Source organism: Hemitrygon akajei, chromosome 4, assembly GCF_048418815.1.
Source record: "Hemitrygon akajei chromosome 4, sHemAka1.3, whole genome shotgun sequence".
Classification (NCBI taxonomy): domain Eukaryota; kingdom Metazoa; phylum Chordata; class Chondrichthyes; order Myliobatiformes; family Dasyatidae; genus Hemitrygon; species Hemitrygon akajei.
Window position 1 is genome coordinate 7270100 of NC_133127.1, and position 18039 is coordinate 7288138.

The 18039-nt window shown below is 51.0% G+C and overlaps 1 protein-coding gene across 1 annotated transcript in view; it reads left to right on the forward strand.

Annotated features, from left to right (window-relative positions):
• LOC140726099 (lysyl oxidase homolog 3B-like) overlaps positions 1-18039 on the forward strand; it is a 49156-nt gene that overhangs the window by 15329 nt on the left and 15788 nt on the right. Inside the window, 7 exon segments of the mRNA XM_073042052.1 lie at positions 1429-1482; positions 2734-2940; positions 3381-3544; positions 8776-8930; positions 14365-14535; positions 15522-15677; positions 17865-18030. Of these exon segments, the coding sequence (XP_072898153.1) occupies positions 1429-1482; positions 2734-2940; positions 3381-3544; positions 8776-8930; positions 14365-14535; positions 15522-15677; positions 17865-18030 (1073 nt within the window).

Below are 18039 nucleotides of genomic sequence, written 5' to 3' on the forward strand. Positions count from 1 at the left end.
CTTTCCTGTGGATAGGTGACTAGAACTCCAGAATAGGCCTCCCCATCTTCAACAAAACACCCAACTCCTGCATGCAATACTGTACAATACAATGTGCCGAAAGCTCTCTTCATCACCATATCTACCTGTGACAAATGAGAAATTCTGCAGATGCTGGAAATCTAGGCAACACACACAAAATGCTGGACGATCTCAGCAGGCCAGGCAGCATCTATGGAAAAGAGTACAGTCGACGTTTCGGACCGAGACCCTTCATCAGTTCTCCAGCATTTTGTGTGTGTTATCTACCTTTGATGTTACTTTCAAGGAATTTGGATCTGTATTCCCAGATTCCTCTGTTGTAACGCTGTCCTAGATTGAGTAGAGGTAGAAGGGATGTTGTCTTTGGTGGGAGAGTCTAGGACCAGAAGGCACAGCTTCAAAATATAGGGATGTCCGTTGAGGAAGATGGGAGGAACTTCTTTAGCCAGAGGATGGTGATTCTGTGGTTTTCATTGCCACAGACTGCTGCTGATGCCAAGTTATTGGTCGTATTTAAAGCAGAGGTTGATAGGCTCTTCATTAGTCAGGACATGAAGGGTTATGGGAGGAGAATGGGGTTGAGAGAAAATGGATCAGCTATGATGGATTGGCAGAGAAGACTCAATGGGCCTACATCTTGTGGTCCTCAGTGCCCTACCGTTCACTGTGTAAGACCGACCCTGGCTGGTCCTACTGACGTGCAACACCTCACACTTGTCTGCATTAAATTCCATCTGCCATTTTTCAGTCCATTTTTCCAGTTGGTCCAGATCTAGCTGCAAGATCTGATAGCCTTCCTTGCTGTCCCCAATCTTGTGTCATCCACAAATTTGCTGATCCAGTTCACCACGTTATCACTCAGATCACTGAAAGAGATGACAAATAACAAAGGACCCAGCACCGATCCTTGTGGCACTTCACTAGTCACAGTCAGAGATTTTCGTAAACAATGGAACAACATTACACATCATCAAATGGTTAAGGACATTTTAAATGCCTCTGCTAGGGCCACTACAATTTTGCACTTGCCCCCAGGAGGTCCAAGAGAAAACCTTGTCAGATCCTGTGGATTCATCCACCTGAACTTGCAAACACCTCTGTATTCTGGATGTAGTCCATCACTGGGGGAGGAGCAACGTGGGGAGGGCTCTGTAGGGCAGTGGTGTTCTGGGGTAAGTGAACTGTGGTGGGGAAAATGTTGGTGTGTTTCGGAAGGGGAGAGTGTGGGGCATTTTGGGGATGGGAAGGGTGTGGTGTCCCAGGGTTGGGTGGATGGGAGAGGCATGTGGTGGTATTTTGGGAGGGGTGTGGGGAGAATTTAGAGGTTTCTCGGTGAAGGTGTCAAATGTGCTTTTGGGAGGGGTGTGCAGACCACCCCTTGAAACCCCCTGCCGTTTTTCTCTGCAGACGGTGGAGGAGGCGTCGGGCAAGTGGACGCTGGGGCCGGAAACCTGGGCCCAGGTAACGGGTGGGGGAATGGTGACTCATTCCTCCCCCCCACAGAAACCTGCGGGCAGTGGGTTTCATTGGCTCGTGCTCCCCGTCCATACCATCCACTAACACTCCCCACCACCCCCATCGCCTCTCAGGACATCCTCCAGAATGTTCTCTCTAGAATTTTCATCCTGATCTACTGACCACATCACACATCCCACGGGTATCTGACCCCGGGAGTGTGTGATGGGACAGTGTAGAGGGAGCTTTACTTTGTGTCTGACCCCGGGAGTGTGTGATGGGACGGTGTGGAGGGAGATTCACTCTGTGTCTGACCCTGGGAGTGTGTGATGGGGCAGTGTAGAGGGAGCTTCACTCTGTGTCTGACCCCGGGAGTGTGTGATGGGACAGTGCAGAGGGAGCTTCACTCTGTGTCTGACCCCAGGAGTTTGTGATGGGATGGTGTGGAGGGAGATTCTCTCTGTGTCTGATCCCGGGAGTGTGTGATGGGGCGGTGTGGAGGGAGATTCTCTCTGTGTCTGATCCCGGGAGTGTGTGATGGGATGGTGTGGAGGGAGATACACTCTGTGTCTGACCCAGGGAGTGTGTGATGGGGCGGTGTGGAGGGAGATTCACTCTGCGTCTGACCCTGGGAGTGTGTGATGGGACAGTGTGGAGGGAGATTCACTCTGTGTCTGACCCTGGGAGTTTGTGATGGGACAGTGTGGAGGGAGCTTCACTCTGTGTCTGACCCTGGGAGTGTGGGATGGGACAGTGTGGAGGGAGATTCACTCTGTGTCTGACCCCGGGAGTGTGTGATGGGACGGTGTAGAGGGAGCTTCACTCTGTGTCTGACCCTGGGAGTGTGTGATGGGACAGTGTGGAGGGAGATTCACTCTGTGTCTGATCCTGGGAGTGTTGAGAAGCACTCCCCCTCATCTCTCCTCCCTCCACTTTCCCTGTAACTCTTTCCTTCCTCCTCCTCTCCCTGTCTTCTCCACTCCTACACCCTTCTGTCTTCTTCCTCCCCTTCCCCCTTCTTTTATCCTCATCCCCATCTCTCATCATCCCTCCAGCCGCTCACCACCTTTCCCCTTTCTCCCCCTCTTTATCTCCCCTCCTACCCTCCTACCCTCCTCTCCCACTACCCCTCCGTCCTGCTCTGCTCCTCCCGCTCCTCCTCCCACTCCACATCCTCCTCTCTCCCACCTCACTCCCCTCCCTATCCGTTTCCCCCCTCCCCTCGGAGCCCCGGGTTGATGGTGTCTCTCTCCGCAGGATGGTGCTGAGCCGGCAGCGGTCCCACTTCCGTGTGCATTCGGTCCAGTGCGTGGGCACTGAGAACCACCTGGCGCTGTGCCCGCTGGTCCTGGCCAAGGGCAACACCAGTGCCCCCTGTGCGGGAGGAATGCCCGCTGCCGTCAGCTGCAGCTCCGGGGCCTTCAGCAAGTCTCGCCGCAAGAGAGAGCCCCAGGTGGGCAAGGAGCGGGGAGGGCAGGGGTGGGTGGGGTGAAGCAGGGGAAGAGATGGGAGTTGGGATGCATTAGGGTGCGGGCAGAGTGGATGGGCAGGGCCAGAGCTGGGTAGGAATAGGGTGTGGGGAGAGGGAGGGTGATGGGGACAGAGGGGCAGAGTGGTGGACAGGAGAGGTGAGGGAGAGGCAAAGAGGGGAGTTTCTGGAGGGGGCAGGGGGTGTGGAGGGGGGAGGGGTGGTGAGAGGAGGATAGTGATGGAGCGATAGTGTTGGGTGTGTTGATTTGGATGCAGTGGGTTCATCTCTCTCCCTCTCTCCTCTCTCATCCCCACCCCTTCCCACTTTTCCCCCTTCTCCCTCTCTTTCTCCCCCCCATCCCTTCACCTTCTACCCCACGCCCCGTGCCTCGGACTGACGCTGTTGTGTGTGGCAGCAGTGGGTGCGGCTGAAGGCGGGGGGCGCGGGCAGGCGAGGGCCGCGTGGAGGTGCTCCGGGCCGGCGAGTGGGGCACTGTGTGTGACGACCGCTGGGACTTGCTCTCCGCCAGCGTCGTCTGTCGACAGCTCGGATTCGGCAGCGCCCAGGAGGCGCTCACCGGCGCCCGCATGGGCAAAGGTGAGAGGTCGGAGTGCAGGTAGGGAGGGTTGAAGGTGGGGGTGGGGTGGCAGAGCGAGAGGGGAGGGGGAGTGAGGAGTATGGTGTGTGGGGCTGGGTGACTCGTGTACTCATCGAGATGGTTTTAAAATGTCCTGTATTTGGCAGCTCATTTCAAATACGTACCACTCTTTGTGTGAATAAGCTGCCACTGATATCCTTTTAAATCTCTCCCCTCTGATCAAAATATATGCCCTCTTGTTTTACCCCCCCCCCCCCCCCAGGAATGTTGATGCACTTTCACATGATCCTGTTTCTGCCCCTCGTGATCTAACAGGTCACTTCTCATGGTTGTACTCTGTACAGACTCTCCTGGTTTTGGTGTTCAAAACTGTACACAGTGCTTTCAAGACTACAAGAGAAGTCTCAGCAATGCTACATATAACTTCACCTGATGACGGTCAGTGTGCCAAACACCTTCTTCACCATCTTACCTCCCTGTGACTTCGCTTTCAACAAACTGTGCACTCGCCCCTCTGTGCCACAACAATCCCCAGAGCTCCTCCATTCACTGTACAAGTTCTACCCTGACTTCATCTCCCTCATTTTGGAACGGTGCAGAGACAGTGTCTACTGGAAGGGTATGCAGATGGATCAAGTATTGAACAACACAGCAGCCACCCGGCCTGCCACAAGTAAAGCTGCATTTGCACCTTACAGTGGTGCTGGAAAGTTCATGGACCCTTTAGAATTTTCTCTATTTCTGCATGTACAATTTTGAGCAAGAGTAATGTGATCAGGTTGTCATGTAAGTCCTAAAGCTAGATAAAGAAATCCCAATTAAATAAATAGCACAAAAGATTATTCTTGTTCGTTTATTTGTTGGAAAAAAAGATCCAATATTACATGTATTTGTTGGAAAAAGTATGTAAACCTCTGCTTTCAGTAACTGGTGTAACCCCCCTGTACAGCAATTATTTCAACCAAATGTATCCAGTAACTGTTGATCAGTCCTGCACATCAGCTTGGAGGAATTTTAGGCCATTCCTCGTTACAAAACTGCTTCAATTCTGGAATGTTGGTAGACTTCTTTGCGTGAACTGCTTGCTTCAGGTTCTTGCACAACATTTGTAAAGGATTAAGGTCAGGACTTTGACTTGGCCATTCCAAAACACAAATTTTCTTCTTTTTAAACCATTCTGTTGTGATTTACTCATGAGCCTCAGATCTTTGCCTTGTTGCTTTATCCAACTTCTATTAAGTTTCAGGTGGTGGACTGCTACCCTGACATTTTCCTGTAAAATATCTTGATACAATTTTGAATTCATTGTTCCCTCAACGATTGCAAGCTGTCCAGGCCCTGAGGCAGCAAAGCAGCCCCAAACCATGATGCTCCTTCCACCATGCTTCACAGTTGGGATGAGGTTTTGGTGTTGATGTGCACTGCCCTTTTTCCTCCAAACATAGCAATGTGCATTTCTGCCAAAAAGTTCAACTTTTCTCTCATCTGTCCATAGAACATTGTCCCAGAAGCATTGTGGAACATCCAAGTGGTCTTTTGCAAACTTGAGATAAGCAGCAATGGTTTTTTTTGGAGAGCCATGGTTTCCTCTGTGGTATCCTTCCATGAACACTATTCTTGTTAAGCGCTTTTCTTATAGTGGATATATCAGCAGAGACTTAAAGTTCTAGAGATCTCTGCAGATCTTTTGCTGTTACCCTTGGGTTCTTTTTCACCTCCTTCAGCATAGCAGTTGTGCTCCTGGTGTGATCTTTGCAGGATGCCCACTCCTCGGGAGAGTAGCAACAGTACTGAGTTTCTTCCATTTATAGACAATTTCTCTTACTGTGGACTGATGAACACTCAGGTCTTTAGAAATGCTTTTGTAGCCTTTTCCAGCTTCATGCATCTCTACAATTCTTTTTCTAAGATCCACTGAACGTTGCTTTGAGGCACGGTGCACATAAACAGATCTTTCTTGGGAAGAGCAGGCACTGACTTTGTGTGTCTTTTTTATAGGGCAGGGCACCTCTACGACTCACATGTCCAATCTCATCTCATTGATTGGAACACCCGAGTCGAAATCGCTTTTAGGAAGGCATTACCCCAGAGGTTCACATAGTTTTTCCAACAAATACATGTAATATTGGATCAGTTTTCTTAATAAGTAAATGAATAAGTATAATGTTTTTGTGTTATTTATTTAATTGGGTTCTTTTTATTTAGTTTAGGACTTGCATGAAGATCTGATCACATTTTAGGTCATATTTATGTAGATATAGAGAAAATTCTACAAGGTTCGCAAACTTTCCAGCACCTCTGTATTTAGGAGAGCAGAGACACACTGCAGCATCACCAGACCTCGGGCCAGGGGAGTGAAGCACTTATTCAAGTTGTTTTGAAACAATGGTTACCCATGGAATTTCACCAGGAGATGCTTACAGAGTCGCTCAGACCTTACTCACGGCACGACCTTGCCCTACATCAGGAATATCTCTGAAATGACAGCTCGACTGCTCAAACCTCACAGCATTGCAATCACTCACAAACCAACGGTGACATTAAGGGAGCTTGTCTCGGGAACCAAGGTAACAGCAAAGACAACCGACAAAAGCAATGTGGTGTACAGGACCGCCTGTGGAGACTGCAACAAGAACTACATCGGCCAGACAGGACATAAACTCGCAACTGGTGGTCCAGAGACATGATCCACTGTCGCTGATCTGGGTACACAAAGACCAAGAAGGACGCCACTTTAATTGGGTGACTGTGGAGGTTCTCGCCCGGGCAAACACGAGGCAGGCACGGGAATTTTTAGAAGCTCTCTTCTGATAACCGCGATCGAATGGCGGATTCCTGTAATGCTATAGGATTTTATCTTGTTAAGCAACCTCATGTGTGGCACCTTATCAAACGCCTTCTGAAAATCCAAGTAAATGACACCCACTGCCTCTCCTTTGTCCACCCTGCTTGTTAGTTCCTCAAAGAACTCTAACAGATTTGTCAGGCAAGATTTCCCTTTACAGAACCCACGCTGACTTTGACTTATTTTATCATTAGTCTCCAAGTATCCCAAAGCCTCGGAACCCATGATGAGATTTCCCAATCCCTTTGTATATTGAAATTCCCATTACAATTGTGTCATTACCTTTATTTCATACCTTTTCCAGCTCCCATTGCAATCTGAACCCCACATCTTAGCTACTATTTGGAGGCCTAGATATGATTCCCATAATGGTTTTTTTTTCACCCTTGCAGTTTCTTAACTCCACCCACAAAGATTCAACATTGTCAGACCCTGTCACCTCTTTCTAAAGATGTAATTCCATCTCTTACCAACAGAGCCATACCACTGCCCCTGCCTTCCTGCCTGTCCTTTCAATACGAAGTATATCCTTTGATGTTAAGCTCCGAACTATGGCCTTCTTTCAGCCACGACTCAGTGATGCCCACAGTCATACTGATCAGTCTCTATCTGTGCTACGAGTACGTCCACCTTATTCCAAATGCTATGCACATTTAAATATAGCACCTTCAATCCTGCATTCTTCGTCCTTTTGAATTTTGCCTCTGTAGTATAATTTAACTCTTTGCTCTGTCTGCATTTGTACCCAGTCACTGACTTGCCCTTCCTTACATTCATGTTACACCCATCATCTATTTGTAAACCTGCTGGATCATCCTCAGCTCTATCGTACTGGTTCCCATCCCCCTGCCATCTTTGCTTAAACTACTCCCAACAGCTCTCGTAAACCTGCCCACAGGAATATTGGTCCTCTTCGGATTCAAGTGCAACCCCTCCCTTTTGTAAAGATCACAGCTGTCCTAGAAGAGGTCCCAGTCATCCAGAAATTTGTATTCCTGCCCCCTGCTCCAATTCTTCAGCCACGCATTTATCTGCCACTTCATTCTATTCCTATCCTCACTGTCACGTGGCACAGGCAGTGAGATTACTACTGTTGAGGTCCTGCTTCAGCTTCCTTCCTAACTCCCTATATTCTCTTTTCAGGACCTCCTCCCCTTTTCTACCTACATCATTGGTACCAATATATACCACAACTTCTGGCTGCTCACCTCCCTTTTCAGGATATTGTGGACACATACAGAAACATCACGGACCCTAGCACCTGGGAGGCAAACTACCATCAGTGTTTCTTTTTCTCATCGTCTATCTGTCCCCCTGACTATAGAGTCCCCTATGACCACTGCCATCCACTTCAGATCCCTACTCTTCTGAGCCACAGGGCCAGACTCTGTGCCAGGGGCACGGCTGCTATTGCTTCCTCCAGGTAGGTCATTCCACCCCCCCCCCCAACAATACTCAAAATGGAGTACTTATTGTTGAGGGGGACAGCCAAAGGGGTGCACTCCACAATCTGTCATTCTCCCTTCCCTCTCTTGAATCACCCATTTATCTGTCTCCTATAGCCTTGGGGTGACTACCTCCCTGTAGCTCCTGTCTATCACTGCTTCAATTTCCCTAACAAGCTAAAGTTCATCGAGCTGCAGCTCCAGTTCCCTAACTCAGTCTCTAAGGAGCTGCATCTCGATGCACCTGGTGCAGACGTGGCCATCGGGGAGGCTGGGAGTCTCCTGGAAATCCCACACCCGACTCCCAGAGCAGAACCCTGGCTCTGTAGACGCACCCCTATTCTCTCAAGAGGTAAATGAGAAAAAGAAATAAGAAATAAACTTACCTACTTGCCTCGCCTCTGCCTGTTCTCGCCGAAGCCTGCTTAGCGAAAGCCTTACCACTCTGACTCAGACCACTCTGACGATGACCACTCTGACGATGACCACTCCGACGATGACCACTCCGCTAGACGGCACCTCACTTTTATGAGACCGGGTTTTTCAAGTTCCACTCCGGACCTGCGCGGGAACGCTTCTACTACGTCTGCGCTGTTGTCCAGTGAAAGACTCCCACTGACCTATTGCCCACTATGAGTTCAGAATGTGGGAAAGTACCCGTGACGAATGGAGCTAATCTCTGTTCCATAAACACAAAGATTCTGCATTACACACACAAAATGCTGGAGGAACTCAGAAAGTCAGGTAGCATCTATGGAGGAGAACAAACAGTCGATGTTATGGGCCAAGACCCTCTGATCTGTCCCCTAGCAGGGACCAGGGACCGGCCTCAGGATATCCTGGTCGGGGAAGTGGGTCCAGGGCAGGGGTGTGAAACATGGGGATCTACGTGTCTGTGAGCTCACCCACACCCCCTCTCCTTTCCCGCACTGTGTTCCAGGGATGGGTCCTATCTACCTGAATGAGGTGAAGTGCACCGGCTTCGAGAAGTCCATCTGGGACTGCCCGGCCAAGAACATCAGCCAGGATGGCTGTAAACACAGCGAGGACGCAGCTGTGCGCTGTAACGTGCCGTACATGGGCCTGGAGAAAATGGTCAGAGTCTGTGTTCAGAGAGGGAGGGAGGGGGTGAGGGGAGAGGGGGCTAGTGAGGAAGCATGGAAGGAGGGGGAAGAATGATTGGGAGGTGCAGGGTGGGAGAGAGGTCAGGTGGGGAGAGGCTAACGGGGAGGAAGGAGAGAGAGGTGGGGTCCCTACGGGGAGGAGGAGGGGCGGGGAGCCAGCGAATGCAGGCGTGAGAGGGAGGTAGGGGAGGGGAGTGCATGGAGTGTGTAAGGGCGAGGAGAGAGGTAGGGCAATGAGTGGGTGTGAGGGAAAGGGATGAGAAGGGGGCAGGGCGTGAATTAGTGGGGACAGACAGAGGCAGTCAGTAGGGGAGGGGACGAGTGTGTGAGAATGGGTTGATGATATCAGGGTGGGGTAAGGGGCAGTGGTGAGGTGGGGGGAAGGGTGCTCAGAGTTTAGGAGGGATGGGGTGAGGGGAGAGACTGAGGGTTCGGGGGAAAGGAGGAGGGGAAAATGGAGGGAGAGGCAAGAGTACGGGTTAGGAAGGGGTATCGGCCCCAAGATCAGAGTGAATCTGCTGACTCTTTGGACTGCTGGACATTGTGTCTGACCCCAGGAGTGTGTGATGGGACAGTGTGGAGGGAGCTTCACTCTGTGTTTGACCCCAAAAGTGTATGATAGGACAGTGTAGAGGGAGCCTCACTCTTTGTCTGACCCCAGGAGTGTGTGATGGGACAGTGTGGAGGGAGCTTCACTCTGTGTCTGACCCCAGGAGTGTGTGATGGGACAGTGGGGAGGGAGCTTCACTCTGTGTCTGACCCCGGGAGTGTGTGATGGGACAGTGTAGAGGGAGCTTCACTCTGTGTCTGACCCCGGGAGTGTGTGATGGGACAGTGTGGAGGGAGCTTCACTCTGTGTTTGACCCCAAAAGTGTATGATGGGACAGTGTAGAGGGAGCCTCACTCTTTGTCTGACCCCAGGAGTGTGTGATGGGACAGTGTGGAGGGAGCTTCACTCTGTGCCTGACCCCAAAAGTGTGTGATGGGACAGTGTAGAGGGAGTCTCACTCTTCATCTGACCCCAGGAGTGTGTGATGGGACAGTGTAGAGGGAGCTCCACTCTGTGTCTGACCCCAGGAATGTGTGATGGGACAGTGTGGAGGGAGTTTCACTCTGTGTCTGACCCTGGGAGCGCGTGATGGGACAGTGTGGGGAGATCCCACTTCCTTGTTTGGTCCCCCACAGTCAGACACGGTGTCCCGGGAGCCTCTAACAGAGAAAGCTGGCTTTAATCTTCCTGTAATTGGTAACAAAACAAACATTGGATGGACCACACTGTAATGAGACCAGGACTCTGGGGCCTTGGTGGGTTACACCACACCTCATCTCTCAGGATGAGACCAGGACTCTGGGATCATGCTGTGTAACTGGACCTTGTCTCAGCAGAGATTGTGCCATTTGTTACTGACATGTATTGTCCATTATTCCCACTACCCCAGAGCTTGTATCTCTGATCCAATCGCAATGTCTTCACTGTCAAATAACCCAACTTGATCTCACTTCCTGTCTCTGGTACTCTCACTACTCCTGGCCACCATTACCCTATGTCACTCAGTAACTACAACTCCCTGATGTTCCCAGTGAGTGGCTCATTGGACAACGGTAGTCAGGGGTGTAGATGTGAGGTGACGCTGTGGGGTGGGACGTACAGCACAGGCAGAAGATAAGTTGGAGAGTAGGGAAGCCATCATTACAGTTAAAGAATAGACTGGTCTGTGAATAATTGAGTCAGTGAGCTATCAGTGTTGAGGGATCTAGGAGTCCTTGCATACAACTCACCGAGAGACAATCAGCCAGACAGAGCAATGTATAAACACAAGAGATTCTGCGGATGCTGGAAATCTACAGCAACACACACATTTTGGAGGAACTCAGCAGGCCAGGCAGCGTCTACAGAGGGGGATTTATAGGTCCTGATTCAGACCAAGACCCCTTCATCGGGACTTGACTCCGATGTCTCAACCTGAAGCAAATGCTCTTCATTAACGCAAGAGATTCTGCAGATGCTGGAAATCTGGGGGAACTCAACAGGTCAGGCAGCATCTGTGGAAATGAATGAACAGTCGACGTTTCCAGTCCAGGCCTTTCATCAGGATGGTGGAAGACGGCAGAATATAAAGGTAGGGGAAGGGGGAAAGAGCTAGAAGGTGATAGATGAAGCCAGTTGGTGGGAAAGGTAAAGGGCTGGAGTATCTGATAGGACTGGAGAGTGGGCCATGGGAGAAAGGGAAGAGGGGACACCGGGGTGAGGTGATAGGCAGGTGAGAAGAAATAGGAAGCCAGAGTGAAGGGTGGGAATGTTTTTTTTTAACCAGAGGGAGAAGTTGATATTCATGCCATCAAGTTGGAGGCTACCCAGATGATGACCTCCTCGTTAACTGAATATTCATTTCCATAGATGCTGCCTGACCTACTGAGTTCCTCCGGCATTTTGTGTGTGTTATTCGGTTTTTCATGGTGACACGTCCTTAGATACAGTGGAAAACTTTAGGAATCGGGATTGGTTTATAAATGTCGATTTACCGAGTGGGAGGCTTTTCTTGCACACAGTCCATACAGATCACAGTGCATTGAGGTAAAATAATAACAATGCAGAGTAAAGTTTTGCAGCTACAGAGAAAGTGCAGTGTAGGTCGACAATAGAGTGCAAGGCCGTGATGTAGTAGATGTACGGTTAACAGTTCATCCTATCGTACTAGGAGACCATTCAGTTATCTCCTGACAGCAGGTTAGGAGCTCTCCTTGAACGTGGTGATACTTTTGTATCTTCCGCCTGATGGGAGGGGGAGAAGAGCATGCCTGGGGTGGGAGGGGTCTTTGATGATGTTGGTGTTCTACTGAGGCAGCGAGAAGTGTGGACAAACTCAATAGCAGGGAGGCTGGTCTCCCTGACATGCAAAGCTGTGTCCACCACTGTCTGCAGTTTCTTGGACAAAGCAGTTACCATATGAAACCGTGTAGTGTCTGCATAGGAGGTTTTCTATGGTACATCGAAGGTTATTGGTTAGGGTTGACAAGGACATGGCAAATTTCTTTTGCCTCCTGAAGAAGTAGAGGTGTTGGCGAGCTTTCTTACCCATCATTAGACCAGAACAGGCTGTTGGTGATGCTCACACCTAGAAACTTGAGGCTGTCAACCCTGTCAACCACGGCACACACTTCTATGTGACTTCCAGTCAGATCATTCCATATACAAGTACAAACACCGGGGAGGCAAGGCAGAGAAATGAACTGCAAGGACTACAATGTGGTAGACTGCCAGATCAATAATTTGTTCTTAACGTGTGGGTGAGGGGTTGGAATCTGTGGGACTGTGGGGACATTGAAATGGTAAAATTAGTGTAGTGGGTCAGCACAGACTCAATGGGCCAAAAGGACTGTTTTCCTGTCTCTGCTTCTGTGCCTTCCACTCTCTGGGGCTCTGACCCATCTCTTTCACTCCATGTTCAGTTCTCACATCCCCTTTACACCCAGTACCTCTACGTCACGTTCACCCTTCGCCCCTGGCCCCGCCCCTTGGGGGATCTGGTCATCTACATTCTGTGTGGACAGTTTGTTTGTTATGAGAAAGCTTGCTTGGTCCCTTTAACTCCGGAGTGTGTGCAGTATTGTGGAGACATTCCCAACGAGATGCCAGGAATCTCAATCAGTGCTTCCAGTGTATAATAAGCCCTCCCCCTCACCTTTCCTGCAGCCCCTCTGGGCCAGTCCTGGTCCATGTCCAGTGTGGGGTAACTGTACCTGACTGGCTGCTCACCCATTGCCAGTGTCCCAGAACTGGTTACCTCTGCCAGTAGAATGGTACACAGTAACCCCAGTGAGGTCCAACCCAGGGGTACAGAGTTCAGAATTATACACATTGGACCCCAGTGAGGTCGAACTCCGGGGTACAGAGACCAGAATTGTACACGGTGACCCCAGTGAGGTCCAACCCAGGGGTACAGAGTTCAGAATTATACACATTGGACCCCAGTGAGGTCTAACCCAGGGGTACAGAGTTCAGAATTATACAGATTGGACCCCAGTGAGGTCGAACTCCAGGGTACAGAGACCAGAATTGTACACGGTGACCCCAGTGAGGTCCAACCCAGGGGTACAGAGACGAGAATTGTACACGGTGACCCCAGTGAGGTCTAACCCAGGGGTACAGAGTTCAGAATTATACAGATTGGACCCCAGTGAGGTTGAACTCCAGGGTACAGAGACCAGAATTGTACACGGTGACCCCAGTGAGGTCTAACCCAGGGGTACAGAGACCAGAATTGTACACAGTGACCCCAGTGAGGTCCAACCCAGGGGTACAGAGACCAGAATTGTACACGGTGACCCCAGTGAGGTCCAACCCAGGGGTACAGAGACGAGAATTGTACACGGTGACCCCAGTGAGGTCTAACCCAGGGGTACAGAGTTCAGAATTATACAGATTGGACCCCAGTGAGGTTGAACTCCAGGGTACAGAGACCAGAATTGTACACGGTGACCCCAGTGAGGTCTAACCCAGGGGTACAGAGACCAGAATTGTACACAGTGACCCCAGTGAGGTCCAACCCAGGGGTACAGAGACCAGAATTGTACACGGTGACCCCAGTGAGGTCCAACCCAGGGGTACAGAGACAAGAATTGTACACGGTGACCCCAGTGAGGTCTAACCCAGGGGTACAGAGACGAGAATTGTACACGGTGACCCCAGTGAGGTCCAACCCAGGGGTACAGAGACCAGAATTGTACACGGTGACCCCAGTGAGGTCCAACCCAGGGGTACAGAGACAAGAATTGTACACGGTGACCCCAGTGAGGTCTAACCCAGGGGTACAGAGACAAGAATTGTACACGGTGACCCCAGTGAGGTCTAACCCAGGGGTACAGAGATGAAAATTGTACACGGTGACCCCAGTGTGGTCTAACCCAGGGGTACAGAGACAAGAATTGTACACGGTGACCCCAGTGAGGTCTAACCCAGGGGTACAGAGATGAGAATTGTACACGGTGACCCCAGTGAGGTCCAACCCAGGGGTACAGAGACAAGAATTGTACACGGTGACCCCAGTGAGGTCCAACCCAGGGGTACAGAGACAAGAATTGTACACGGTGACCCCAGTGAGGTCCAACCCAGGGGTACAGAGACAAGAATTGTACAGGGTGACCCCAGTGAGGTCCAACCCAGGGGTACAGAGACAAGAATTGTACACGGTGACCCCAGTGAGGTCCAACCCAGGGGTACAGAGATGAGAATTGTACACGGTGACCCCAGTGTGGTCTAACCCCAGGTGTATTTTCCTGAGGATGTGTGTGTTTGGTACTGAGTGACATTATACACAGCACTGCGCACCCGATACTGCTCCCCCCTCCCCCATGCCTTGGCACCATTCCACAGCCACTAACATCTACCCCGCTAACGCTGCTAGATCCGGATCAACGGAGGACGGACGCGTTTCGAGGGCAGGGTGGAGATCCTGGCCGGAGTGGTGAACGGGTCCGAGCGCTGGGGTCTCCTGTGTGGCGAGGGCTGGGGGATGCTGGAGGCCACGGTGGTGTGTCGGCAGCTGGGGCTCGGATACGCCAGCCACGCTGTGCAAGTACGTCGGAGCATGGGAACCATGGTAGCTTAGCGGTTAGCGCAGTATCATTACAGCTCGGGGTGGCGGAGTTCGATTCCGTAAGGAGTCTGTACGACCGCGTGGGTTTCCTCCAGGTGCTCCGGTTTCCTCCCACAGCCCAGAGCTGGACCAGTCAGCAGGTCAATTGGTCATTGTAAATTGTCCTGTGAATAGCCTAGGGTTAAATCGGTGCTTACTGCATGGCGTGGTTTGAAGAGCCAGGAGAGCTGACTCCAGGCTGAATATCTAAATGACAACCCCAACCACTAACATCCTGGGGAGGGAGGTGGGTCAACAGACCTCCAACAACACCTCCACTGACTCGAGGTGTGAGTGACTGACTAAAGCAGGGGAGTGGGGTAGGGAAAGTGAATGGGAGAGGGTGAGGGTGTGAGAGAGGGAGATGATAGGATGGAACGAGGGAGAGGAGAGAAAAGATTATCTCTTCAAAGGTGGAAATTCAGCCCATCGTCTGTGGGCTGTCCACTGCATCCACCCTGTCCCCTGTGGAGCAGAGAAGGGTGAACGAGGAGTGGGAGGGCGAGGGGGGGTAAGGAGGAGGGGTGGTGGGGCAGGGGGAGTGAGGAAAAGAAGAATGTATATTCAGAGTATTTAAAGCAGAGGTGATTGTCTTCATTAGACATGCGGAGAAGGCAGGTGAATGGGGTTCGGGGATTAATACATCAGCCATAATGGAATGGTGGGGTAGGTTAGATGGACCAAATGGCCCAATTCTGCTCCTTTGTCTAAGGTGAGGGATAGAGAGTGAGGGATTGAGGGGTGAGAATGAAGAAGTGCAGAGGGTGGGGGTGTGCTAAGGGGGAGGGGGTGCTGCTGATCTGGTGGGTGTTGTTGGTGAAGGAGGTGATGAGGGGGTGAGGCAGTGTGGAGAGTGAGGAGGACGAGGGGTGAGCCGGTGCGCTCTGCGGGGTGGGACTGAGCTGACCAGGTGAGCATTCCCACAGCTGCGACTGGTCGGAGGGCGGACAGACTACGAGGGCCGCGTGGAGGTGCTGCGGGACGGGCGCTGGGGGATGGTGTGCAGTGACGGCTGGAGCACCCGCGAGGCGATGGTGGCCTGCAGACAGCTGGGGTTGGGGTACTCGCTGCACGCGGTGACGGTACGTACAGCCGAGCACGCCGGAGACGGGTCCCCTCCCCAGAGACGGGACCTCGTCCGAGAAACGGGACCCCTCCCCAGAGTCCAAACACCCGGCAACATGACCCCACCTGGAGGCTGGACCCTTGAAATTGGTCCTTCCTGAAGACAGGCCCCCTCCCCAGAGACCAGAACATGACCCCTCCCAGAGGCCGGACCCCTACAAGAGACCCTCGGAGACCAGAACCCCGTAAACCAGATTTCCCTCCCAAAGACCAGATCCCCACCGGAGTGTGGGATGTCGAAGCCCAGCACCACCAAGAGTAGGGATCCTCACTGAACACCTTGTCCCGTCTTCTCAGACCAGGGCACAAATCCAGCACCCAACACCCACACACATTCCCAGTACGTAGGTCAGACGCATGCCTAGACAGGGTGGATAAATCCCCAGGGCCTGACAAGGTGTCCCCTTGAACCCTATGGGAGGCATTCTGGGGTCCTAGCAGAGATATTTAAATCATCCTTAGCGACAGGTGAGGGTCCAGAGGACTGGAGGATGGCTAATGTTCCGATGTCTAAAAAGCCAGGAAATTATAGGCTGGTGAGTCTGATATCAGATATTGGAAGGTATTCTAAGGGACTGGATATACAAGTATTTGGATAGACACGGACTGATTCAGCATGGCTTTGTGTGTGATAGGTCATGTCTAAGTAATCTTATAGAGTTTTTTGAGGATGTTACCATGAAAGTGGATGAAGGCAAGGCAGTGGATGTTGTCTACATGGACTTTAGCGAAGTCTTTGACAAGGTCCCACATGGGATGTGGTCAAAAAGGTTCAGTCGCTCGGCATTCAGGATGAGGTAGTAAATTGGATTAGACATTGACTTTGTGGGAGAAGCCAGAGAGTGGCAGCGGATGGTTGTCTCTCTGACTGGTGGTCTGCTGCAGGTATCGGTGCAGGGTCCTTTGTTGTTTGCCATCTATATAAACTATCTGGATGAGAATGTGGTTAACTGGATCAGCAGATTTGCAGATGACACCAAGATTGGGGATGTAGTGGACAGTGAGGAAGATTATCAGAGCTTGCAGTGGAATCTGGAGCAGATGAAAAAATAAGCTGAAAATGGCAGATGTAATTTAATGCAGACAAGTGTGAGGTTTTGCACTTCGGTAGGACCAACCAGGGTAGGTCTTACACAGTGAACAGTAGGGCACTGAGGAGTGTGGTAGAACAAAGGGATCTAGGAATACAGGTCCAGAATTCATTGGAAGTGAAATCACAGGTAGATAGGGCCATAAAGAAAGCTTCACTTTGACCTTCATAAAGCAATGTACTGAGTAGAGGAAATGAGATGTTATTTTGGAGATGTACAAGACATTAGTGAGGCCTAATTTGGAGTATTGTGTGCAATTTTGATTACCTACCTATAGTAAAGATGTCAATAAGATTGAAAGAGTACAGAGAAATTTTACACGGATGTTGCCAGGACTTGATGATCTGTGTTATAGGGAAAGGTTGAATAGGTTAGAACTTCATTCCCTGTAGTGTAGAAGATTGAGGGGAGATTTGATAGAGGTATACAAAATTATGAGGGGTATAGATAGGGTAAATGCAAGCAGGCTTTTTCCACTGAGCATGGCTGAGGCTGGGACTAGAGGTCATGGATTAAGGGTGAAAGGTGAAATGTTTAAGGGGAATGAGGGGAACTTCTTCATTCAGAGGGTAAGAGTGTGGAACGAGCTGCCAGTGGAAGTAGTGATGCAGTCTTGATTGCAGCTTTTAAGCGAAATCTGTATAAGTACATCAGTGGGAGGGGAATAGAGGTGCAGGTCAATGGGACTTGGCAGAAGACCAGGTTGGCATAGACTAAATGGGCTGAAGGGCCTGCTTGTGTTCTGTAGTGTTCTATGATTCTACCTCTTTCACACACTCACAGTCACTCATCTCCCTGACACTGGTGCCCTAGCTCCCTACCTTGAAGATCTTGGAGGTTTATCTCAACCTTTCCAAATGCAGAATTCACCCCGGTGGGGCAACCCCCCCCCCCCACCGTATCCTCTTGACCCTCTTGCCACTCTGCACTTTGACCCCATCACTGATGGTGTTGACCTCTGCTCTTTGGTGGGTGGACAGATGGTGGTGGTGATAGGATTTGGTACAGCCAGTGACCTCTGACCTCCATTTACCCTGCTCCCCCCACCCCAAGGAAACGTGGTACTGGGACGCGGAGACGGGCGCGCAGGAGATGGTGATGAGTGGGGTGAAGTGTGCGGGCACCGAGCTGTCCTTGGACAAGTGTAAGAACCATGGAGCCAGTGTGCGATGTTCAAGGACAGGCACTCGCTATGCCGCTGGGATCATCTGCTCTGAGAGTAAGTCCA